This window comes from Argopecten irradians, chromosome 14 (genome assembly GCF_041381155.1).
Source record: "Argopecten irradians isolate NY chromosome 14, Ai_NY, whole genome shotgun sequence".
Taxonomy (NCBI): Eukaryota; Metazoa; Mollusca; class Bivalvia; order Pectinida; family Pectinidae; genus Argopecten; species Argopecten irradians.
This window is the reverse complement of record NC_091147.1, coordinates 36990408-37018209: the sequence shown is the minus strand read 5'-3', so window position 1 is coordinate 37018209 and position 27802 is coordinate 36990408. Positions and strand designations below refer to the sequence as shown.

The window sequence follows — 27802 nt, the reverse complement described above, 5'->3', positions numbered from 1 at the left end:
TAAACACCCTTACATGTAACGTTACATGTAGGCCTACAATAATCCATGATCGTCCGCATTATTTTGCGTTCCGTAATTTTACTCTACCGAACAGAGCTAAGCAACCGTAAACTTCCGGTTACAATCGAGGAAGGAGAGTTGACTGAAGCCAAACTGATGTGTTGTTCAATTATATTTATCAAGACAGGATCAAAATGTCGCGACCTTCTACGTCGAAAAATCCAGTAAATCCACATGAAACCATTGAACGAATGTTAAACAAAACAACGCTATCAACACAACGAGTAGCGCACCGGCAAATTGTTGGTGAGTGCCCCTTGAACTGTTGAAACCCCACTTGATAAGAGCTAAGATACTGGGCTTTTCAATCAAAGAATCAACTGTTATTGGGTCATTTAATTTACTTACTAACCTTTGAATTGTATTGACACGTTAGCTGATTAGAATTTATGAACTATCGGTATTTTCAACAATAAAATGTGAATAAATCTTATCAACAGTTGAACTAAAGCGAGATTGTGTACATGGAAAGGGTCCCTTTAAAAGTTTACAGCATGTTATCAAAATCAAGATTCATTGTAGGCCTGTATCAAAGAAAGTAAATAGTGGATGGATTTCTATTCAAATGTCATTGTGTGAAATGTAAATAAATTACTACTGTATACTAAATACATTGTAGAAGCGTGTTTAACATGTATGTACATTTGTGTGGAGGTATTTGTGTGTAGTTATACTATTCCATTACAGATTTTGATCAATGTTGATGTAGAAATGAAAATGTATTGTAAGTGTAAAAGAAGCGTTTTGGTGTGGCTAGTTCATATAAAGTGTAGTGTTAAATTATAGTTTTTCGCACTGGAGATCCCGGTTTGATACCTAGCTAGTCAGGGCACTTGACATGAGTCATGTGTTATAATTTTCTCCTGTTATTCTACATGATGATATTGTTTCTTCGACAACTGTAAGGTCATGGCCTAAATCACATGAAGTTATGTATCAAAAGAATATTCTCAATAAATTCTCATGCTATACAACAGGGTCTCCCAACGTTGCTGTTCAATAATGATGTGGTAATTGTTTTCCCTAAAAGTGTATTAAAATCCAACAAACTTCATGGTCAGCTTCAATTTATAATCTTTGTGATCTTAATTCATAAAGTACATATAGTAATCATTTCATTTTGGCCAAAGGCTCGAAATTAAAATGTTGATTCAACTGACCAATACTCGGTCAAATGGCATATATTTCTGCATATTTTTGTTAATTATCATAAATTTCTGCCATACTTATTTTGTTTTCTTTGCACCAATTATTTTTTTCTTCCTTCCAAAATAGTTCCATTTTGGGACATCAGATTTTATATAAAAGCACATGATAAAGTTGAAAAATCTGTGCTATATACGAAATACCTTGTATATGTTTACTGCAAATAATCATGCAGTGATGTCTGGTCTTTAGCGACAGTCCTTTCCATAAACAACCTGTATATTGTATTGCAGTTACCTATCTGATACTAATGATTTATTAAGGTGCTGTATTATAGGGTACCCTATACACACAGAAGGTGTGTGTGGGTGAATATTATCTGTAACCCGGAGTCATGGAGAGGGGGGAGAAAAACATCATAATACAAGTATTGTCAACTTCTGAAACTAATCCATTTTAGTTAAAGTGATTAGTAAGCCATAAAAGTATATGTTTTACATTATAATGAAAGAACAAACTGAAGATTGATTAAAGGCACATTTATTAATATTATGAATTTTCAAATTTATATTAAAACATCTATTGAATTGAACGTTGTCCCATGAATTATCTGTCACATGAGTTTGAAAGAAAGCTGATGAATCGTTAGGGTTGAACTACAGCGTTTTAGTGGTGAGGTTGGTGGTATCATGCTACAAGTTTCACTCAAAACGTTTTCGGTGTATTTAATGTTTTACTCTGTGTACTGACAATGAGAACCACTAGCACAAGTGATTCCGATAGTGTTGTCTATGGACAATCAGGTATATTGTCCAAGTTCAGACGTCCACTTAGTGCCAATGTCCTTAGGGGAAAAAAGGGTAAGTGCATTGATGAGTGTGTAATTAGAAATTGTCATTTGACTCGTTCACCCCTGAAGACACATTTGAACTTTTCTAATTCTAAGGCTAGAAAAGTTCATTATGAATTTTCAGGGGTGAATAAGTTAATTTAATTAGGAGCTTACATCCTGTTAAGAAGGTTCAAATTCCAGAATTGCAAATATTTTTTGGACAAAGCCAAAAAGTTACAAGCTTTATATATCACCAGTCGTGACTGACTAAGTATAGAACTTTAAACATGACTGTTTTAGACTTAAGTCTGCAGTTTCATGATCTTTCAGGAATCCAATATCCTTGGATAGTTTAAAATTCCCCATTAGAGGAGAATAATTTTCAGGTCAACAAATAAAATCATACCTCAGATTCCTTGACCTCAGGTACTCAGAAATTGGCTGTGTAAATTTTGAGGATCTGTCAATATGCATAATTTAATATTTTAGAACTTGGGGATTACCTTCTAAACAATCGAGCAGACAACTCTAAGGAGGAAAGAGAAAGAGAATTACAGTTGGCTCTCGATGCAGCTGAGGCAAGAGCTACCAGAGAACTCCGTGCTGCCATAAAGAGGCTTCGAAACTCAAAAGATGCGGAGAAGCGCAATGCTTTACAATTACAACAAGAGGTAAGCTTGTACTATGAAACACAATGTAAATTCAAATACTAGTTGATTTGTCTACATCTTCACATATTTTGTAATATTTCAACTTTATATTCAGTGATAAAACATAATGTTGCATGCTCAAGTAAGTTCTGTAATACACAGGGGCTTGAGACCAAAGGTAGTCATTTCTATTATTTTCTGAAACTTAGAAAGCCAATATTTACATTTATTGGCTTGTGGCCATACATGTAGCTTCAGATACTACTACATTGTTTTATTGTTCAACCTAGCCCGAGATACTCTGGCCCTGACACCAGACTTAGACATTATGACAGATAGATGTCTGGTTTAGGGCCAGAGCGCAGTAGTACTCGAAAACCTGGAATAAGCTGACACCGTTTGGTATCGGACCAGGTCATCTCCGATTTAGCCTGACCACCGAGAAGCACCACTAACCTTAGTCTATTCAACAAATGGATATCATATCTACCCAAATATAGCAATCTGTCGATATCAAAGATGATTTGCATACTACGAGAAAATGGCAACGACGACGAGGGAAATTTAAAGTTGAGGAAAAGAAACTACTGTGTTGACACAATAGAACGTGCATGCGTGATGAAATGGATGGCTATGAGTAGATAAATTATTCATTTGTTGAAAAGACCAAGGTAAGTGGCGATTCTCGGTGGTTATATTTTGTAAGTAGTCTGAATCGGAGAGTACCTGACCCGATACCAAACGGTGTCGGCTTATTCCAGGTTTTCGAGTTCTACTGCGCTCTGGCCCTAAACCAGACATCTATCTGCCATAATGTCTAAGTCTGTTGTCAGGGCCAGAGTATCTCGGGCTATGTTCAACCCAGTAAGCATCCCTAACCCATGACAATAAGCATTTCTGTCCTTATAAGTACACATGACCCAATAAGTTACCCTATTCCAATAAGCACCCTCCCATTATAGAAGGTCTCAAGTTCACATACTTTGAATACAAATCTGTATTATGATAATTATGAATTCTACATTATGTAATATATAATTATGTTGTGGATTTGCAGCTAACATTGTGTGATAATCTTGTGAAAATTCTACATTTTGCATAAAGTGCTTAGTGTCCCTTCTCAATTTCACTTTGCTTATCAAGTCGTACAAATATTTGGTGGCCTAGCTGTAGTTGGTAAACCACCATATTCAGTAATAAATGATATAAGTATGTATGAGATTTGGGAATGAACAATCACATCACATTTTCAATATGTAAAATATTGATATTATAGTATTATGAACGACTTGCTAAGAGAATTGAGGAGCAAAGAGATGCAGCGGAGGAAGAAAGGAAGAGAGAACTAACAAAACAACTGGATGGAGAGAAAGAATTAGCTCTGAGAGAACAATGGGAAGAGTGTGAACGACTCAAGGAGATTGCCATACAGGAAGCGTGTCAAGCACTCACACGGAAACTTCGACTTGACTTTACGTTAGAGAAGGAACGGGCAATAGCTGCAGCATTAAAGGAACAGAAGGTTAGCAATTTTAACTTTTACATTTCTTTCTAAATTGCAGTTACCTTTATATTCTAAGTTATGTGTGTTTTAACACCTTCTCATCCATACTAATGTTCTGTTAACTCAGTCACCCTTGAAATTTCATAATGGACTGATCTAGCCTTTGATTTAGAAGTGCCTAAATGTGTTTCAGGGGTGAATGGATGATTATTGGATAGCTGACTAAGGTGGTTACAATTTTTTTTTTATAACCTTTGAGATAATTATGGAAATGTAGTTATTCAGACTATTTTTTGATAGTCATGACATACACCTGTAGATATCCGAGTTTAGTAGTTAAGAGGAATTCTTGGGAAATTTCATATCATCTTGGACCTTTGAGATACAACTGTATACAATTAATATCATGTTCGTGGTTTGCATTTAAGCCATCCCCATATCATTTTTAAGCTTAGGAAATCAAAATGTACACCACCTTTCTTCCTGGAATTCCATTCCAATTACATTCAATAGGGGACCCCATTTTATTTGAGGAGGACCCAATTTATGGAGCACCCAGCCGAAACCCTGAGGCAAATCCCGTTCTATGAAATAGGGGGCGAGCTGCAGTGGCCGAGTATTAATATGTCCAGACATATTACTGCAAACCCTCTACTTCTGGGTTGTTCGTTCAAATCCTATGTCGGTCAGTTCCCAGGTACTGACTGCTGATAGTTGGTTTTTCTCCATCTCAGACTTTCCTTCTAAAATGGCATGTCCTTATAATGACGTTAGGACTAATCCTGTCATACGCTCCTACAAATACCGGAAGGAGTCAGAGAACCATACATTGCATCCCTTTTCTTTATTTTTCAGGAGAGATTTCTTAAACGAGAGCAAGAAACAATAGCTAGAACGATAAAGGAATGTGAAGAGTTAGCAAAGAAGGAAGCCATGAGGGTAGCAAAGATACACCAGGCTGAAGTCGACCGGTTAAATCACAAGTAAGGAGACCATCCTTAACGTACTGTATATACCTTATTTCACACAATAAGCACCCAGGGTGTTTAAAAAAATTGAAACAATGAAAAGCACTTATTAGACAAAATTGTTGCAAACTTATACAGTTTTGATAGTTGTGGTCTTATGACCAGGCAATTGAAATGAGGCCTCAAAAAAGGGAGGGGAGCTTATATGGACATGGGCACTTATAAGGTTGAATACGGAATTTGTTTTAGTGGTAATTTTATATAAGCCCTTTCTACACTGTTTTGAAACCCAGATTCATACATAGAGCTAAATTTTGTAAAAGAATATTTCAAGTAATGAACCACATAATTGCGCAAATTTATGTCCATGCTAATAAATCATAATTTACAGTTTTTTTGCATTAGCGCTAAAATTGAAATGCCCTAAAATAAGTACATTTACAGTGTTTGAGGCTAATAAGGAGCTTGCAATTTAAAGTCTTTTTAAAATGATTTTAAGTGTAAATTTATATGTCAAGATGTCTTTCTAGACTGCTCTCAGATGATGGGCTATTCTAATTCAAATTGCCTTTTATTCATGGTCTGCTGTCCGCTTGTTCTTCCGTCCATCCTTCAATTTATAATTCTTGTTCCTGCTATATCTCAGAATGTATTGAAGGGATCTGCCACAAATGGCATCTTAGATTTTGACCTTTTTACAAACACAACACAGAAGGCAATGACCATATTGAATATGACATTAGAGGTACCTCTGATGGTTTTGTAGATTGTTGGTACCTCAGATGGTTTTGTAGGGTGTCGGTACCTTAGATAGTTTTGTAGGGTGTCGGTACCTTAGATGGTTTTGTAGGGTGTCTGTACCTTAGATAGTTTTGTAGGGTGTCGGTACCTTAGATAGTTTTGTAGGGTGTCTGTACCTTAGATAGTTTTGTAGGGTGTCAGTACCTTAGATAGTTTTGTAGGGTGTCTGTACCTTAGATGGTTTTGTAGGGTGTCGGTACCTTAGATAGTTTTGTAGGGTGTCGGTACCTTAGATAGTTTTGTAGGGTGTCGGTACCTTAGATGGTTTTGTAGGGTGTCAGTACCTTAGATAGTTTTGTAGGGTGTCAGTACCTTAGATAGTTTTGTAGGGTGTCAGTACCTTAGATAGTTTTGTAGGGTGTCAGTACCTTAGATAGTTTTGTAGGGTGTCTGTACCTTAGATAGTTTTGTAGGGTGTCAGTACCTTAGATGGTTTTGTAGGGTGTTGGTACCTTAGATAGTTTTGTAGGGTGTCGGTACCTTAGATGGTTTTGTAGGGTGTCGGTACCTTAGATGGTTTTGTAGGGTGTCGTACCTTAGATGGTTTTGTAGGGTGTCGGTACCTTAGATAGTTTTGTAGGGTGTCGGTACCTTAGATAGTTTTGTAGGGTGTCGGTACCTTAGATGGTTTTGTAGGGTGTGTACCTGTAGTGATGGTGTGTTTAGATGTTTTGTAGGTGTCGGTACCTTAGATAGGTTTTAGGGGGTGTCGGTACCTTAGATAGTTTTGTAGGGTGTCGGTACCTTAGATGGTTTTGTAGGGTGTCGGTACCTTAGATAGTTTTGTAGTAGGGTGTCGGTACCTTAGGTGTATAGATGGTTTTGTAGGGTGTCGGTACCTTAGATAGTTTTGTAGGGTGTCGGTACCTTAGATGGTTTTGTAGGGTGTCGGTACCTTAGATAGTTTTGTAGGGTGTCGGTACCTTAGATAGTTTTGTAGGGTGTCGGTACCTTAGATAGTTTTGTAGGGTGTCGCGGTACCTTAGATAGTTTTGTAGGGTGTCGGTACCTTAGATAGTTTTGTAGGGTGTCGGTACCTTAGATAGTTTTGTAGGGTGTCGGTACCTTAGATGGTTTTGTAGGGTGTCGGTACCTTAGATAGTTTTGTAGGGTGTCGGTACCTTAGATAGTTTTGTAGGGTGTCGGTACCTTAGATGGTTTTGTAGGGTGTCGGTACCTTAGATAGTTTTGTAGGGTGTCGGTACCTTAGATGGTTTTGTAGGGTGTCGGTACCTTAGATAGTTTTGTAGGGTGTCGGTACCTTAGATAGTTTTGTAGGGTGTCTGTACCTTAGATAGTTTTGTAGGGTGTCGGTACCTTAGATAGTTTTGTAGGGTGTCTGTACCTTAGATAGTTTTTGTAGGGTGTCGGTACCTTAGATAGTTTTGTAGGGTGTCGGTACCTCAGATAGTTTTGTAGGGTGTCGGTACCTTAGATAGTTTTGTAGGGTGTCGGTACTTTAGATAGTTTTGTAGGGTGTCGGTACCTAGATAGTTTTTTAGGATATTTGTAGGGTTCGTACCTTAGATAGTTTTGTAGGGTGTCGGTACCTTAGATAGTTTTGTAGGGTGTGGTACCTTAGATAGTTTTGTAGGGTGTCGGTACCTTAGATAGTTTTGTAGGGTGTCGGTACCTTAGATAGTTTTGTAGGGTGTCGGTACCTTAGATAGTTTTGTAGGGTGTCGGTACCTTAGATAGTTTTGTAGGGTGTCTGTACCTTCGGTTTTTTTGTAGGGTGTCGGTACCTCAGATAGTTTTGTAGGGTGTCAGTACCTTAGATGGTTTTGTAGGGTGTCGGTACCTTAGATAGTTTTGTAGGGTGTCTGTACCTTAGATAGTTTTGTAGGGTGTCGGTACCTTAGATAGTTTTGTAGGGTGTCGGTACCTTAGATAGTTTTGTAGGGTGTCGGTACCTTAGATAGTTTTGTAGGGGTGTCGGTACCTTAGATGGTTTTGTAGGGTGTCGGTACCTTAGATAGTTTTGTAGGGTGTTGGTACCTTAGATAGTTTTGTAGGGTGTCGGTACCTTAGATGGTTTTGTAGGGTGTTGGTACCTTAGATAGTTTTGTAGGGTGTTGGTACCTTAGATAGTTTTGTAGGGTGTTGGTACCTTAGATAGTTTTGTAGGGTGTTGGTACCTTAGATAGTTTTGTAGGGTGTCAGTACCTTAGATAGTTTTGTAGGGTGTCTGTACCTTAGATGGTTTTGTAGGGTGTCGGTACCTTAGATAGTTTTGTAGGGTGTCGGTACCTTAGATAGTTTTGTAGGGTGTCGGTACCTTAGATAGTTTTGTAGGGTGTCAGGTACCTTATTAGTTTTGTAGGGTGTCAGTACCTTAGATAGTTTTGTAGGGTGTAGTACCTTAGATAGTTTTGTAGGGTGTCTGTACCTTAGATAGTTTTGTAGGGTGTTGGTACCTTAGATAGTTTTGTAGGGTGTCTGGTACCTTAGATGGTTTTTGTAGGGTGTTGGTACCTTAGATAGTTTTGTAGGGTGTCAGTACCTTAGATGGTTTTGAAAGGTGTTGGTACCTAAGATAGTTTTGTGGGGTGTACTACTATGTTTACCTACTGCTCATATTGGTACAGGAACTTAACCGTTTTTCTGTTCAATAAATTAAATAAACATATTATTCTAGGTGTTACATGACACTGAATTAATCCATGTTAAGAGGATTATCACCTTAATGTATATACTTCCAGTACAAAATGGGATTATAATGGCATTTAACCGAGCAAAGGAATTAACCAATATGTTTACCATACAATACTACTGTATATTACCGATATTGGACAGAGTACTACAGTAAATTTAGGCGAAGGATTGATATGTTTTGTTGGTCTAGATAAAATCTAACACATCAGAAATGAACAGTATAAATTGTTGAATAAGGATCGGAATAAAGGACCAATAATATTCAGGTATATAATATATATTCTGGTATTATATTCCAAAGGTATGATATTCTGGTAATTATATATTCTGGTATATTATTTCCAAAGGTATGATATTCTGGTATATTATATATTCTGGTATATTATTTTCCAAAGGTATGATATTCTGGTATATTATATATTCTGGTATATTATTTTCCAAAGGTATGATATTCTGGTATATTATATATTCTGGTATATTATTTTCCAAAGATATGATATTCTGGTATATTATATATTCTGGTATATTATTTTCCAAAGGTATGATATTCTGGTATATTATATTTTCCCAAGGTATGATATTCTGGTATATATTATATTTCCAAGGTATGATATTCTGGTATATTATATTTCCCAAGGTATGATATTCTGGTATATTATATTTCCCAAGGTATGATATTCTGGTATATTATATTTTCCCAAGGTATGATATTCTGGTATATTATATTTCCCAAGGTATGATATTCTGGTATATTATATTTCCCAAGGTATGATATTCTGGTATATTATATTTCCCAAGGTATGATATTCTGGTATATTATATTTCCCAAGGTATGATATTCTGGTATATTATATTTCCCAAGGTATGATATTCTGGTATATTATATTTTCCAAAGGTATGATATTCTGGTATATTATATTTATGATATTCTGGTATATTATATTTCCCAAAGGTATGATATTCTGGTATATTATATTTCCCAAGGTATGATATTCTGGTATATTATATTTCCCAAGGTATGATATTCTGGTATATTATATTTCCCAAGGTATGATATTCTGGTATATTATATTTCCCAAGGTATGATATTCTGGTATATTATATTTCCCAAGGTATGATATTCTGGTATATTATATTTCCCAAGGTATGATATTCTGGTATATTATATTTCCCAAGGTATGATATTCTGGTATATTATATTTCCCAAGGTATGATATTCTGGTATATTATTTTCCCAAGGTATGATATTCTGGTATATTATATTTCCCAAGGTATGATATTCTGGTATATTATATTTCCCAAGGTATGATATTCTGGTATATTGTATTTCCCAAGGTATGATATTCTGGTATATTATATTTCCCAAGGTATGATATTCTGGTATATTATATTTCCCAAGGTATGATATTCTGGTATATTATATTTCCCAAGGTATGATATTCTGGTATATTATATTTCCCAAGGTATGATATTCTGGTATATTATATTTCCCAAGGTATGATATTCTGGTATATTATATTTCCCAAGGTATGATATATATATTCTGGTATATTATATTTCCCAAGATATGATATTCTGGTATATTATTTTTCCCAAGGTATGATATTCTGGTATATTATATTTCCCAAGGTATGATATTCTGGTATATTATATTTCCCAAGGTATGATATTCTGGTATATTATATTTCCCAAGGTATGATATTCTGGTATATTATATTTCCCAAGGTATGATATTCTGGTATATTATATTTCCCAAGGTATGATATTCTGGTATATTATATTTCCCAAGGTATGATATTCTGGTATATTATATTTCCCAAGATATGATATTCTGGTATATTATATTTCCCAAGGTATGATATTCTGGTATATTATATTTCCCAAGGTATGATATTCTGGTATATTATATTTCCCAAGGTATGATATTCTGGTATATTATATTTTCCCAAGGTATGATATTCTGGTATATTATATTTCCCAAGGTATGATATTCTGGTATATTATATTTCCCAAGGTATGATATTCTGGTATATTATATTTCCCAAGGTATGATATTCTGGTATATTATATTTCCCAAGGTATGATATTCTGGTATATTATATTTCCCAAGGTATGATATTCTGGTATATTATATTTCCCAAGGTATGATATTCTGGTATATTATATTTCCCAAGGTATGATATTCTGGTATATATTATTTTCCCAAGGTATGATATTCTGGTATATTATATTTCCCAAGGTATGATATTCTGGTATATTATATTTCCCAAGGTATGATATTCTGGTATATTATATTTCCCAAGGTATGATATTCTGGTATATTATATTTCCCAAGGTATGATATTCTGGTATATTATATTTCCCAAGGTATGATATTCTGGTATATTATATTTCCCAAGGTATGATATTCTGGTATATTATAATTATTTCCCAAGGTATGATATTCTGGTATATTATATTTCCCAAGGTATGATATTCTGGTATATTATATTTCCCAAGGTATGATATTCTGGTATATTATATTTCCCAAGGTATGATATTCTGGTATATTATATTTCCCAAGGTATGATATTCTGGTATATTATATTTCCCAAGGTATGATATTCTGGTATATTATATTTCCCAAGGTATGATATTCTGGTATATTATATTTCCCAAGGTATGATATTCTGGTATATTATATTTCCCAAGGTATGATATTCTGGTATATTATATTTCCCAAGGTATGATATTCTGGTATATTATATTTCCCAAGGTATGATATTCTGGTATATTATATTTCCCAAGGTATGATATTCTGGTATATTATATTTCCCAAGGTATGATATTCTGGTATATTATATTTCCCAAGGTATGATGATATTCTGGTATATTTATATTTCCCAAGGTATGATATTCTGGTATATTATATTTCCCAAGGTATGATATTCTGGTATATTATATTTCCCAAGGTATGATATTCTGGTATATTATATTCAAGGTATGATATTCTGGTATTTCCCAAGGTATGATATTCTGGTATATTATATTTCCCAAGGTATGATATTCTGGTATATTATATTTCCCAAGGTATGATATTCTGGTATATTATATTTTCCCAAGGTATGATATTCTGGTATATTATATTTCCCAAGGTATGATATTCTGGTATATTATATTTCCCAAGGTATGATATTCTGGTATATTATATTTCCCAAGGTATGATATTCTGGTATATAATATTTCCCAAGGTATGATATTCTGGTATATTATATTTCCCAAGGTATGATATTCTGGTATATTATATTTCCCAAGGTATGATATTCTGGTATATTATATTTCCCAAGGTATGATATTCTGGTATATTATATTTCCCAAGGTATGATATTCTGGTATATTATATTTCCCAAGGTATGATATTCTGGTATATTATATTTTCCCAAGGTATGATATTCTGGTATATTATATTTCCCAAGGTATGATATTCTGGTATATTATATTTTTCCCAAGGTATGATATTCTGGTATATTATATTTCCCAAGGTATGATATTCTGGTATATTATATTTCCCAAGGTATGATATTCTGGTATATTATATTTCCCAAGGTATGATATTCTGGTATATTATATTTTTCCAAGGTATGATATTCTGGTATATTATATTTTCCCAAGGTATGATATTCTGGTATATTATATTTCCCAAGGTATGATATTCTGGTATATTATATTTCCCAAGGTATGATATTCTGGTATATTATATTTCCCAAGGTATGATATTCTGGTATATTATATTTCCCAAGGTATGATATTCTGGTATATTATATTTCCCAAGGTATGATATTCTGGTATATTATATTTCCCAAGGTATGATATTCTGGTATATTATATTTTCCAAAGGTATGATATTCTGGTATATTATATTTCCCAAGGTATGATATTCTGGTATATTATATTTCCCAAGGTATGATATTCTGGTATATTATATTTCCCAAGGTATGATATTCTGGTATATTATATTCTCCCAAGTATGATATTCTGGTATATTCCCCAAGGTATGATATTCTGGTATATTATATTTCCCAAGGTATGATATTCTGGTATATTATTTTCCAAGGTATGATATTCTGGTATATTATATTTCCAAGGTATGATATTCTGGTATATATTATTTTCCAAGGTATGATATTTGGTATATTAATATTTCCCAAGGTATGATATTCTGGTATATTATATTTCCCAAGGTATGATATTCTGGTATATTTATTCTGGTATTCTGATATTATATTTCCCAAGGTATGATATTCTGGTATATTATATTTCCCAAGGTATGATATTCTGGTATATTATATTTCCCAAGGTATGATATTCTGGTATATTATATTTCCCAAAGGTATGATATTCTGGTATATTATATTTCCCAAGGTATGATATTCTGGTATATTATATTTCCCAAGGTATGATATTCTGGTATATTATATTTCCCAAGGTATGATATTCTGGTATATTATATTTCCCAAGGTATGATATTCCTGGTATATTATATTTCCCAAGGTATGATATTCTGGTATATTATATATATTTCCCAAGGTATGATATTCTGGTATATTAATGATTTCCCCAAGGTTATGATATTCTGGTATATTATATTTCCTCAAAGGTATGATATTCTGGTATATTAATATTTCCCAAGGTATGATATTCTGGTATATTAATTTTCCCAAGTATGATATTCTGGTATATAATATTTCCCAAGGTATGATATTCTGGTATATTATATTTCCCAAGGTATGATATTCTGGTATATTATATTTCTCCAAGGTATGATATTCTGGTATATTATATTTCCCAAGGTATGATATTCTGGTATATAAATTTTCCCAAGGTATGATATTCTGGTATATTTATTTCCCAAGGTATGATATATTCTGGTATATTATATTTCCCAAGGTATGATATTCTGGTATATTATTTCCCAAGGTATGATATTCTGGTATATTATATTTCCCAAGGTATGATATTCTGGTATATTAATTTCCCAAGGTATGATATTTCTGTATTTATATTTCCCAAGGTATGATATTCTGGTATATAATATTTCCCAAGGTATGATATTCTGGTATATTATATTTCCCAAGGTATGATATTCTGGTATATTATATTTTCCCAAGGTATGATATTCTGGTATATTATATTTTCCAAGGTATGATATTCTGGTATATTATATTTCCCAAGGTATGATATTCTGGTATATTTTCCCATATGATATTCTGGTATATTATATTTCCCAAGGTATGATATTCTGGTATATTATATTTCCAATATGATATTCTGGTATATTATATTTCCCAAGGTATGATATTCTGGTATAATTATATTTCCCAAGGTATGATATTCTGGTATATTATATTTCCCAAAGGTATGATATTCTGGTATATTATATTTCCCCATATGATATTCTGGTATATTATATTTCCCAAGGTATGATATTCTGGTATATTATATTTCCCAAGGTATGATATTCTGGTATATTATATTTCCCAAGGTATGATATTCTGGTATATTATATTTCCCAAGGTATGATATTCTGGTATATTATATTTCCCAAGGTATGATATTCTGGTATATTATATTTCCCAAGGTATGATATTCTGGTATATTATATTTCCCAAGGTATGATATTCTGGTATATTATATTTCCCAAGGTATGATATTCTGGTATATTATATTTCCCAAGGTATGATATTCTGGTATATTATATTTCCCAAGGTATGATATTCTGGTATATTATATTTCCAAGGTATGATATTCTGGTATATTATATTCCCAAGGTATGATATTCTGGTATATTATATTTCCCAAGGTATGATATTCTGGTATATTATATTTCCCAAGGTATGATATTCTGGTATATATTGTATTTCCCAAGGTATGATATTCTGGTATATTATATTTCCCAAGGTATGATATTCTGGTATATTATATTTCCCAAGGTATGATATTCTGGTATATAATATTTCCCAAGGTATGATATTCTGGTATATTATATTTCCCAAGGTATGATATTCCTGGTATATTGTATTTCCCAAGGTATGATATTCTGGTATATTATATTTCCCAAGGTATGATATTCTGGTATATTATTATATTTCCCAAGGTATGATATTCTGGTATATTATATTTCCCAAGGTATGATATTCTGGTATATTATATTTCCCAAGGTATGATATTCTGGTATATTATATTTCCCCAAGGTATGATATTCTGGTATATTATATTTCCCAAGGTATGATATTCTGGTATATTATATTTCCCAAGGTATGATATTTCTGGTATATTATATTTCCCAAGGTATGATATTCTGGTATATTATATTTCCCAAGATATGATATTCTGGTATATTATATTTCCCAAGGTATGATATTCTGGTATATTATATTTCCCAAGGTATGATATTCTGGTATATTATATTTCCCAAGGTATGATATTCTGGTATATTATATTTCCCAAGGTATGATATTCTGGTATATTATATTTCCCAAGGTATGATATTCTGGTATATTATATTTCCCAAGGTATGATATTCTGGTATATTATATTTCCCCAAGGTATGATATTCTGGTATATTTTATTTTCCCAAGGTATGATATTCTGGTATATTATATTTCCCAAGGTATGATATTCTGGTATATTATATTTTCCAGGTATGATATTCTGGTATTTAATATTTCCCAAGGTATGATATTCTGGTATATTATATTTCCCAAGGTATGATATTCTGGTATATTTATATATTTCCAAGGTATGATATTCTGGTATATTATATTTCCCAAGGTATGATATTCTGGTATATTATATTTCCCAAGGTATGATATTCTGGTATATTATATTTCCAAAGGTATGATATTCTGGTATATTATATTTCCCAAGGTATGATATTCTGGTATATTATATTTCCCAAGGTATGATATTCTGGTATATTTTTATTTCTCAAAGGTATTTTTTTTTTTTGATATTCTGGTATATTATATTTCCCAAGGTATGATATTCTGGTATATTATATTTCCCAAGGTATGATATTCTGGTATATTATATTTTCCCAAGGTATGATATTCTGGTATATTATATTTCCCAAGGTATGATATTCTGGTATATTATATTTCCGAAGGTATGATATTCTGGTATATTATATTTCCCAAGGTATGATATTCTGGTATATATATATTTCCCGAAGGTATGATATTCTGGTATATTATATTTCCCAAAGGTATGATATTCTGGTATATTATATTTCCCAAGGTATGATATTCTGGTATATTATATTTCCCAAGGTATGATATTCTGGTATAATTCATATATTCCCAAGGTAATGATATATAAGAATTTTCCCAAGTAGTATGATATTCTGGTATATTATATTTCCCAAGGTATTGATATTCTGGTATATTATATTTCCCAAAAGGTATGATATTCTGGTATATTATATTTTCCCAAGGTATGATATTCTGGTATAAGTATATTTCCCAAGTATGATATTCTGGTATATTATATTTTTTCCAAGGTATGATATTCTTGTATATTATTATATTCCCAAGGTATGATATTCTGGTATATTATATTTCCCAAAGGTATGATATTCTGGTATATTAATATTTTCCCAAGGTATGATATTCTGGTATATTATATTTCCCAAGGTATGATATTCTGGTATATTATATTTCCCAAGGTATGATATTCTGGTATATTATATTTTACCAAGGTATGATATTTTCTGGTATATTATATTTCCAAGGTATGATATTCTGGTATATTATATTTTCCCAAGGTATGATATTCTGGTATATTATATTTCCCAAGGTATGATATTCTGGTATATATATATTTCCCAAGTATGATATTCTGGTATATTATATTTCCCAAGGTATGATATTCTGGTATATTATATTTCCCAAGGTATGATATTCTGGTATATTATATTTCCCAAGGTATGATATTCTGGTATATATTATATTTCCGCAAGGTATGATATTCTGGTATATTATATTTTTCCAAGGTATGATATTCCTAGGTATATTAATATTTCCCAAGGTATATGATATTCTGGTATATTATGCCATATTTTTGGTATAATTAATATTCTGGTATGATATTCTGGTAATATTATATTTCCCAAGGTATGATATTCTGGTATATTATATTTCCCAAGGTATGATATTCTGGTATATTATATTTCCAAGGTATGATATTCTGGTATATATATATTCCCAAGGTATGATATTCTGGTATATTATATTTCGACCAAAGGTAAATGATATTCTGGTATATTATATTTCCCAAGGTATGATATTCTGGTATATTATATTTCCCAAGGTATGATATTCTGGTATATTATATTTCCCAAGGTATGATATTCTGGTATATTATATTTCCCAAGGTATGATATTCTGGTATATTATATTTCCAAGGTATGATATTCTAGTATATTATATTTTCCCAAGGTATATATATTCTGGTATATTATATTTCCACAAGGTATGATATTCTGGTATATTATATTTCCCAAGGTATGATATTCTGGTATATTATATTTCCCAAGGTATGATATTCTGGTATATTATATTTTCAAGGTATGATATTCTGGTATATTATATTTCCCAAGGTATGATATTCTGGTATATTATATTTCCCAAGGTATGATATTCTGGTATATATTGTATTTCCCAAGGTATGATATTCTGGTATATTATATTTCCCAAGGTATGATATTCTGGTATATTATATTTTCCAAGGTATGATATTCTGGTATATTATATTTCCCAAGGTATGATATTCTGGTATATTATATTTCCCAAGGTATGATATTCTGGTATATTATATTTCCCAAGGTATGATATTCTGGTATATTATATATTTCCCAAGGTATGATATTCTGGTATATTATATTTCCCAAGGTATGATATTCTGGTATATTTATATTTCCCAAGGTATGATATTCTGGTATGATATTCTGTATATTATATTTCCCCAAGGTATGATATTCTGGTATATTTTATTTCCCAAGGTATGATATTCTGGTATATTATATTTCCCAAGGTATGATATTCTGGTATATTATATTTCCCAAGGTATGATATTCTGGTATATTATATTTCCCAAGGTATGATATTCTGGTATATTATATTTCCCAAGGTATGATATTCTGGTATATTATATTTCCCAAGGTATGATATTCTGGTATATTATATTTCCCAAGGTATGATATTCTGGTATATTATATTTCCCAAGGTATGATATTCTGGTATATTTTATATTTCCCAAGGTATGATATTCTGGTATATTTATTTCCCAAGGTATGATATTCTGGTATATTATATTTCCCAAGGTATGATATTCTGGTATATTATATTTCCCAAGGTATGATATTCTGGTATATTATATTTCCCAAGGTATGATATTCTGGTATATTATATTTCCCAAGGTATGATATTCTGGTATATTATATTTCCCAAGATATGATATTCTGGTATATTATATTTTTCCCAAGGTATGATATTCTGGTATATTATATTTCCAAAGGTATGATATTCTGGTATATTATATTTCCCAAGGTATGATATTCTGGTATATTATATTTTCCCAAGGTATGATATTCTGGTATATTATATTTCCCAAGGTATGATATTCTGGTATATTATATTTCCCAAGGTATGATATTCTGGTATATTATATTTCCCAAGGTATGATATTCTGGTATATTATAATTATTTCCCAAGGTATGATATTCTGGTATATTATAATATTTCCCAAGGTATGATATTCTGGTATATTATATTTCCCAAGGTATGATATTCTGGTATATTATATTTCCCAAGGTATGATATTCTGGTATATTGTATTTCCCAAAGGTATGATATTCTGGTATATTATATTTCCCAATATATGATATTCTGGTATATTATTTTCCCAAGGTATGATATTCTGGTATATTTATTTCCCAAGGTATGATATTCTGGTATATTATATTTCCCAAGGTATGATATTCTGGTATATTATATTTCCCAAGGTATGATATTCTGGTATATTATATTTCCCAAGGTATGATATTCTGGTATATTATATTTCCCAAGGTATGATATTCTGGTATATTGTATATTTCCCAAGGTATGATATTCTGGTATATTATATTTCCCAAGGTATGATATTCTGGTATATTATATATTTCCCAAGGTATGATATTCTGGTATATTATATTTCCCAAGGTATGATATTCTGGTATATTATATATTTCCCAAGGTATGATATTCTGGTATATTATATTTCCCAAGGTATGATATTCTGGTATATTATATTTCCCAAGGTATGATATTCTGGTATATATATATTTTTCCAAGGTATGATATTCTGGTATATTATATTTCCCAAGGTATGATATTCTGGTATATTATATTTCCCAAGGTATGATATTCTGGTATATTATATTTCCCAAGGTATGATATTCTGGTATATTATATTTCCCAAGGTATGATATTCTGGTATATTATATTTCCCAAGGTATGTATATTATATTCTGGTATATTATATTTTCCCAAGGTATGATATTCTGGTATATTATATTTCCCAAGGTATGATATTCTGGTATATTATATTTCCCAAGGTATGATATTCTGGTATATTATATTTCCCAAGGTATGATATTCTGGTATATTATATTTTCCAAGGTATGATATTCTGGTATATTATATTTCCCAAGGTATGATATTCTGGTATATTATATTTCCCAAGGTATGATATTCTGGTATATTATATTTCCCAAGGTATATATTCTGGTATATTATATTTCCCAAGGTATGATATTCTGGTATATTATATTTCCCAAGGTATGATATTCTGGTATAATTTTATTTTCCCAAGGTATGATATTCTGGTATATTATATTTCCCAAAGGTATGATATTATTGGTATATTATATTTCCCAAGGTATGATATTCTGGTATATTATATTTCCCAAGGTATGATATTCTGGTATATTATATTTCCCAAGGTATGATATTCTGGTATATTATATTTCCCAAGGTATGATATTCTGGTATATTATATTTCCCAAGGTATGATATTCTGGTATATTATATTTCCCAAGGTATGATATTCTGGTATATTGTATTTCCCAAAGGTATGATATTCTGGTATATTATATTTCCAAGGTATGATATTCTGGTATATTATATTTCCCAAGGTATGATATTCTGGTATATTATATTTCCCAAGGTATGATATTCTGGTATATTATATTTCCCAAGGTATGATATTCTGGTATATTATATTTCCCAAGGTATGATATTCTGGTATATTATATTTCCCAAGGTATGATATTCTGGTATATTATATTTCCCAAGGTATGATATTCTGGTATATTATATTTCCCAAGGTATGATATTCTGGTATATTATATTTCCCAAGTATGATATTCTGGTATATTATATTTTCCCAAGGTATGATATTCTGGTATATTATATTTCCCAAGGTATGATATTCTGGTATATTATATTTCCCAAGGTATGATATTCTGGTATATTATATTTCCCAAGGTATGATATTCTGGTATATTATATTTCCCAAGGTATGATATTCTGGTATATTATATTTCCCAAGGTATGATATTTCTGGTATATTATATTTCCCAAGGTATGATATTCTGGTATATTATATTTCCCAAGGTATGATATTCTGGTATATTATATTTCCCAAGGTATGATATTCTGGTATATTATATTTCCCAAGGTATGATATTCGGTATATTTTCAATGGTATATATCTGGTATATTTCCCAAGGTATGATATTCTGGTATATTATATTTCCCAAGGTATGATATTCTGGTATATTATATTTCCCAAGGTATGATATTCTGGTATATTATATTTCCCAAGGTATGATATTCTGGTATATTATATTTCCCAAGGTATGATATTCTGGTATATTATATTTCCCAAGGTATGATATTCTGGTATATTATATTTCCCAAGGTATGATATTCTGGTATATTATATTTCCCAGGTATGATATTCTGGTATATTATATTTCCCAAGGTATGATATTCTGGTATATTATATTTCCCAAGGTATGATATTCTGGTATATTATATTTCCCAAGGTATGATATTCTGGTATATTATATTTCCCAAGGTATGATATTCTGGTATATTATATTCCATATTATATTCCCGGTATATTATATTTCCAAGGTATGATATTCTGGTATATTATATTTCCCAAGGTATGATATTCTGGTATATTATATTTCCCAAGGTATGATATTCTGGTATATTATATTTCCCAAGGTATGATATTCTGGTATATTATATTTCCCAAGGTATGATATTCTGGTATATTATATTTCCCAAGGTATGATATTCTGGTATATTATATTTCCCAAGGTATGATATTCTGGTATATTATATTTCCCAAGGTATGATATTCTGGTATATTATATTTCCCAAGGTATGATATTCTGGTATATTATATTTCCCAAGGTATGATATTCTGGTATATTATATTTTCCAAAGGTATGATATTCTGGTATATTATATTTCCCAAAGGTATGATATTCTGGTATATTATATTTCCCAAGGTATGATATTCTGGTATATTATATTTCCCAAGGTATGATATTCTGGTATATAATATTTCCCAAGGTATGATATTCTGGTATATTATATTTCCCAAGATATGATATTCTGGTATATTATATTTTCCAAGGTATGATATTCTGGTATATTATATTTCCCAAGATATGATATTCTAGTATATTATATTTCCCAAGATATGATATTCTGGTATATTATATTTTCCAAGGTATGATATTCTGGTATATTATATTTCCCAAGGTATGATATTCTGGTATATTATATTTCCCAAGGTATGATATTCTGGTATATTATATTTCCCAAGGTATGATATTCTGGTATATTATATTTCCCAAGGTATGATATTCTGGTATATAATTTATTTCTGGTATATATTCGTATTTTATTTCCAAGGTATGATATTCTGGTATATTATATTTCCCAAGGTATGATATTCTGGTATATTATATTTCCAAGGTATGATATTCTGGTATATTATATTTCCCAAGGTATGATATTCTGGTATATTATATTATTTTTCCCAAGGTATGATATTCTGGTATATTATATTTCCCAAGGTATGATATTCTGGTATATTATATTTCCCAAGGTATGATATTCTGGTATATTATATTTCCCAAGGTATGATATTCTGGTATATTATATTTCCCAAGGTATGATATTCTGGTATATTATATTTCCCAAGGTATGATATTCTGGTATATTATATTTCCCAAGGTATGATATTCTGGTATATTATATTTCCCAAGGTATGATATTCTGGTATATTATATTTCCCAAGGTATGATATTCTGGTATATTATATTTCCCAAGGTATGATATTCTGGTATATTATATTTCCCAAGGTATGATATTCTGGTATATTATATTTTCCCAAGGTATGATATTCTGGTATATTATATTTCCCAAGGTATGATATTCTGGTATATTATATTTCCCAAGGTATGATATTCTGGTATATTATATTTCCCAAGGTATGATATTCTGGTATATTATATTTCCCAAGGTATGATATTCTGGTATATTATATTTCCCAAGGTATGATATTCTGGTATATTATATTTCCCAAGGTATGATATTCTGGTATATTATATTTTTCCCTAGGTATGATATTCTGGTATATATATTTCCCAAGGTATGATATTCTGGTATATATTATTTCCCAAGGTATGATATTCTGGTATATTATATTTCCCAAGGTATGATATTCTGGTATATTATATTTTCCAAGGTATGATATTCTGGTATATTATATTTCCCAAGGTATGATATTCTGGTATATTATATTTCCCAAAGGTATGATATTCTGGTATATTATATTTCCCAAGGTATGATATTCTGGTATATTATATTTCCCAAGGTATGATATTCTGGTATATTATATTTCCCAAGGTATGATATTCTGGTATATTATATTTCCCAAGGTATGATATTCTGGTATATTATATTTTCCAAGGTATGATATTCTGGTATATTATATTTCCCAAGGTATGATATTCTGGTATATTATATTCTGGTATATTATATTTCCCAAGGTATGATATTCTGGTATATTATATTTCCCAAGGTATGATATTCTGGTATATTATATTTTTCCCAAGGTATGATATTCTGGTATATTATATTTTCCAAGGTATGATATTCTGGTATATTATATTTCCCAAGGTATGATATTCTGGTATATTATATTTTCCAAAGGTATGATATTCTGGTATATTATATTTCCCAAGGTATGATATTCTGGTATATTGTATTTCCCAAGGTATGATATTCTGGTATATTATATTTCCCAAGGTATGATATTCTGGTATATTATATTTTCCAAAGGTATGATATTCTGGTATATTATATTTCCCAAGGTATGATATTCTGGTATATTATATTTCCCAAGGTATGATATTCTGGTATATTATATTTCCCCAAGGTATGATATTCTGGTATATTATATTTCCCAAGGTATGATATTCTGGTATATTATATTTCCCAAGGTATGATATTCTGGTATATTATATTTCCCAAAGGTATGATATTCTGGTATATTGTATTTCCCAAGGTATGATATTCTGACTTTCATATTTTCCCAGGTATGATATTCTGGAGAAGAAGTATCTGAAGGAACTGGACCACAAGAATAGACTGGAGAATGATTTTAGGGTAAGAAGATCAGTGTTCTAATTGTACAGGAATCTATTTGAGATTTGCCAGTAAAAAAACAATACATTTTGTAATGACTAGTAAACAGGTTTCTTACCTGGATAATCATGCTAAATTTCAAGATTTTTTTTTTATTTTGATTTTTTTTTTTTAATTTTGCGATTATATATAAAAAGGGCTAGTGACTATGATATGCATGCAGCGAGTGATGGGCATCAGTATGGCAAACATTGTTCCTCTTTAAACAACATATTCTCCAAAAGAAGGCTTAGAGATCCTATATTGGGCCTATTAAAGTGTGCTGGGATGAAGGGCTACAAAGTTTGTTCAAATGAATGGCCTTGACCTTCATTTAAAGTCACATGGCTCAAATAGACTAAAACCTTTAAATCACTTGTTAATAACTAGGATGTCTATAGACCTGATATTGGCCATGACATGCTTGGATAAAGAACAACGTTAAAGTTTGTTAAAATGACTGATGTTGTTTTACCCGAGACAGCATGATGCCTCAATGTATAATACAAGAATGGTAATTTGTATATCTTATAAACGCTGGACAAAGAAACCTATTTAACACATAACCACAGTATTTGATTCTACCTTGTATGAATCAACTGTGTTTAAGAGGAGCAAAACTCCAGACCTGACAAAACATTTCACTCATCTGATTCAAGCTAGGTGTTCAACACAAGTTAGTTTTATTATATTTCACGACCTTGTAAAAAAATATCCCTGCAGAAATAATTTAATATTGAAATAAAAATAATAAAATTTTATTCTAAGAGGATAACATGCTTAGCCAAAGGCTAATCTACCGCAAGGTCCTTTGTTGTTGTTCCTATCAGAATTTAACCAAAACTAATATCTAATATTTTCATTTTCAGGGACTTCAAGACGACTACCGACGTTTTATGAACTATACCGATGGGAAATTCCATTCAGACTACCTAATAAAGCTACGTTATACTGGTATGCAATTGGCAAATAAACGGATTAGTGAGGTGTCGTACGAAAATATAGAGGATTTATTCAACTCCAAACAAAACACATTACGGCATTAGTGAATCATTTATGTGTCATTTGGGATCTGTGATCAGAGGAATAAAGAGAATTCTTGAGTCTGGAAAATTTAGGATGAAAATATGACTGTATCTAGAAATGAAGTTTTTATTTCAGTTCAGATCGGCAATGATGATTGGTCAGAAGGAGGACATCCTCGATATTCCAGGGGTTCTAATCACTTACAACCAATCTCTACACCCCTGGATTATCTCATAGTAAAACTGAAGGCAGCTCAGCTAGAGGAAAAAATCTGAACCAATCACAGGCCAATGAAATTATCCTTTGAAGACTGGCATGTAGAGAGAGCAACGCCCAACTTCAAAGCCATGCACGCAGTCAACCACAGTGTACCGTCATACGGCTCTTTTGATGTAAATCAAAGGACTAAATTACCTGTTCTATTCTGTTGCCTCCCTTTTTACTATGTGATAGTCCAGAGGTGTAGGGATTGTAACTGATCGGAACCCCTGGAGTATCGTGGATGGAAGGAGGACTGAGACAAAGGATTTTAGTCACATACAATGTATATCTAAGAAGATAGATGCTACAGAGCCATATACCGGTAGATATTTTTATACAGAAGATAGAGACTGCAAAGCCATATAGATATTTTTATACTTATTTATAAGATGCATACATATCTGAAATTATTTATCATTGATGTATATTAATTAAACCACTCAAATACATTATCGGGGAACATTTAATAATCAGCCTTTAACATTTATGTAATATTAAGTGCCTGTGGTCCCAAAGTTTCTTGACATGCCCTCAGATTTTGTGTTGCAACGGGCCCACTGGGCCACTGATTTTTTTTAGCCTGTACATTTTTGATGATTTTTGTTGGCAAAACCAATATACTGTACCATCTTTTGTTGCATACGTCAGTTATGATAATCTTACGTTTGAACAGTATTCTTTTTAGACAAATGAACCATGCAGTTGTCAGCTATAGAATTAGTGAGGTGCAAGGGTCCATGACCATATTTTTGACCCCTCATTTTCTTTCTTCCGTTAGGCTAATGGTCTCCATTTGCAATAAAATAGTATTTATTAATTAGCCTGAATAGACTATATATTATATATTGTTATTGTATGCAGAATTATAGGAGATAATTATTGTTTGGTACAGAAATGATTTTTGAAAAGAGATTGCTTTTTCTTGTGATTAACTGATCACTTAACAATTAGCTTTATGTAACAAGAACAGACAACTCTTGATAAAAAATATGTACCGTAGATGCTGATGAATGTTTTCGTGTACTTGTGATAAATGTGACAGCTAAACTTAATTGTTGACAAGATGAATTTTTGTCCCAACATCCTCTGTAAGTTAATTTTCACTTACTAGAAAACAGTGGTTATTTTGAAAGCTGATCCGCAATATGCATTTCCTTGCCTGGTTAGTAAAGTAGAGTTGATATCTTCTCATCATTGGTCATTTTGGTCTAGGAGTTGTCTCCCCTATGCTCTTTTTCACTATAGTCACCAGAGGTTTATGATCTGTTTAACATACAGATGATAACATTCACAATCATAAACTAATAACTCTTTTTCTATCTGTGTGTACCCTTGCTGTGTTTTGTTGAGAGTTTTTGTGGCATATTCTACTGGTCTGTCCTGTTGTAGAAGTACAGCTTCTACAGACAATTTCACATGCAGGTTAAGATATACCATAGAGCTGTAAAACTGGTGCGATGGTAACCTTTTCTCAGAAAGTACAGAAGGGATCCTTTTCTAAGTTGACACAAAGATCCCTTGTGGGGGTACTATTGTTAAACATTTGTATTTTGACAGGTAGCCATCTTGGATTTTGATTGTTGAAGTTTGGTACATTGTACTGCTATTTCCCTGAAAGTACTAAAGGGATCTTTCTCAAATATCATTCATGGATTCTCCTTGGGTCCTTGTTACATTTTGGGACCGACAAGTAGCCATCTTGGATTTTGATAGTTGAAGTTTGTTACACCTGTCATTTGACCTACAAAGATCATTCAATGGTTGGTGCCAAGATCCCTCTGTGATCTCTTGGTTTTTTTCCAGAACTTTTGCAAAAGCTTTCCTATGGAAAAATTTGAGTTTCTTGAAGTTGAGAAATATTTGTGAAGCAGAGGCCAGTAATGCCTCAACACTAATACTTTTATAACTGATCAGAAATGAGCATTTCATCGTGGTGAAGGTTACTGGGTATTTACCTTCAGTATTTTAGATTCAATACATTTCATTGATAATTATGTTTTATTAAGTTTTACATTAAATCAGGGGTTTTGGAAAATGGTTGATAATATAATTTTGGTGGTTGGTTGATTCTAAGATTTTTATACTCTAGCTGTCAGATCCTTCTTTGTTGACTAAAAAAAAATTTGTTTCAAGGGGAATAGGGTTTTTGTCAAAAATAGCTTTATAGTGAATTCATGAAGCTCTTTTGTTGTCAAGATATCTGTTAATTAAAAAAGGCCAACTACTTTTCCAGAGCAAAATTTAAATGATTCTTAAAAATAATGGTAAGAACAGAAAATATATTCCGATGGCCTAAGATGAGGTTACAACACCAAACAAATTTGAGATTTCCTGTGTAATATATGATAACTAGAGATTCAATTCGCTGTTTTGCCGTCTGGCACAGTGATAGTCAATTGCAACTAACGCTCGGTATTTAGGACGACGTCGGGAAACAGCTAGAAGACCCGAGTTATGAAAATTACATTTTATTTATTATAATTTTAATCAAATTGTTTAGGAGATGATGATGAGTGTAATATTAATAATAATTTAATAACTTTGCAACTATACAAAATTATTGATCTCGTTTTACATTCACATTTTAAAAATTAAAAGCCGTCTCGGAAAGGTAGTGGGTCTTTAATAGTTTTGTTATTATAATAAGTGTATTTTTGTCTTTTGGGGAGAATATTGATATCTCTATTCCATTTCAAATTATTTATGATAATGTCACATTTTAATATTTAATATATGTACAGTGTACTTGTTTATTAATTATTTTCTTGTTGATCTAGTGCGTCTGCTGCTTAAGGGGAAATAAGTTCTGAAATTTAGAAGATATTATTTTTATGGTGCATGTTATTAATTCATTTACACCTAAAATCACATTTGAATTTTCCTTTTATAAAGGTTGGAAGAGTTCATTTTGAATTTTCAGGTGTGTGTGAGTTCAATGTTTACATTTAGTTGAAGGGGACAATCCCTCGATACTACAAAATTCAGATAATATAATAATGTTATGATGCCTGTGAACAAAATTAAGACTTTTCATTGTTCTTCAAATAGACATGTACCACATTTGCCGTAATTATCGCCCAGACGCTTTATTTTAAATTATTACAACAAAG

At 31.6% G+C, this 27802-nt stretch overlaps 1 protein-coding gene across 2 annotated transcripts; it reads left to right on the top strand.

The window, feature by feature from the left end:
• Positions 1–98: 98 nt before the first annotated feature.
• LOC138307407 (calponin homology domain-containing protein DDB_G0272472-like) lies at positions 99–27802 on the top strand. 2 transcript variants are annotated; one of them, XM_069248145.1, is made up of 6 exons: positions 99–306; positions 2528–2709; positions 3965–4210; positions 5048–5175; positions 23318–23387; positions 24275–27802. In XM_069248145.1, exons 1-6 carry the CDS (start codon positions 195–197, stop codon positions 24449–24451), a joined length of 915 nt encoding a protein of 304 aa, XP_069104246.1. In that variant the 5' UTR covers positions 99–194; the 3' UTR covers positions 24452–27802. The 2 variants fall into 2 exon arrangements, with proteins under 2 accessions (XP_069104246.1, XP_069104248.1); XM_069248147.1 differs by lacking the exon at positions 99–306 and adding an exon at positions 1836–2066.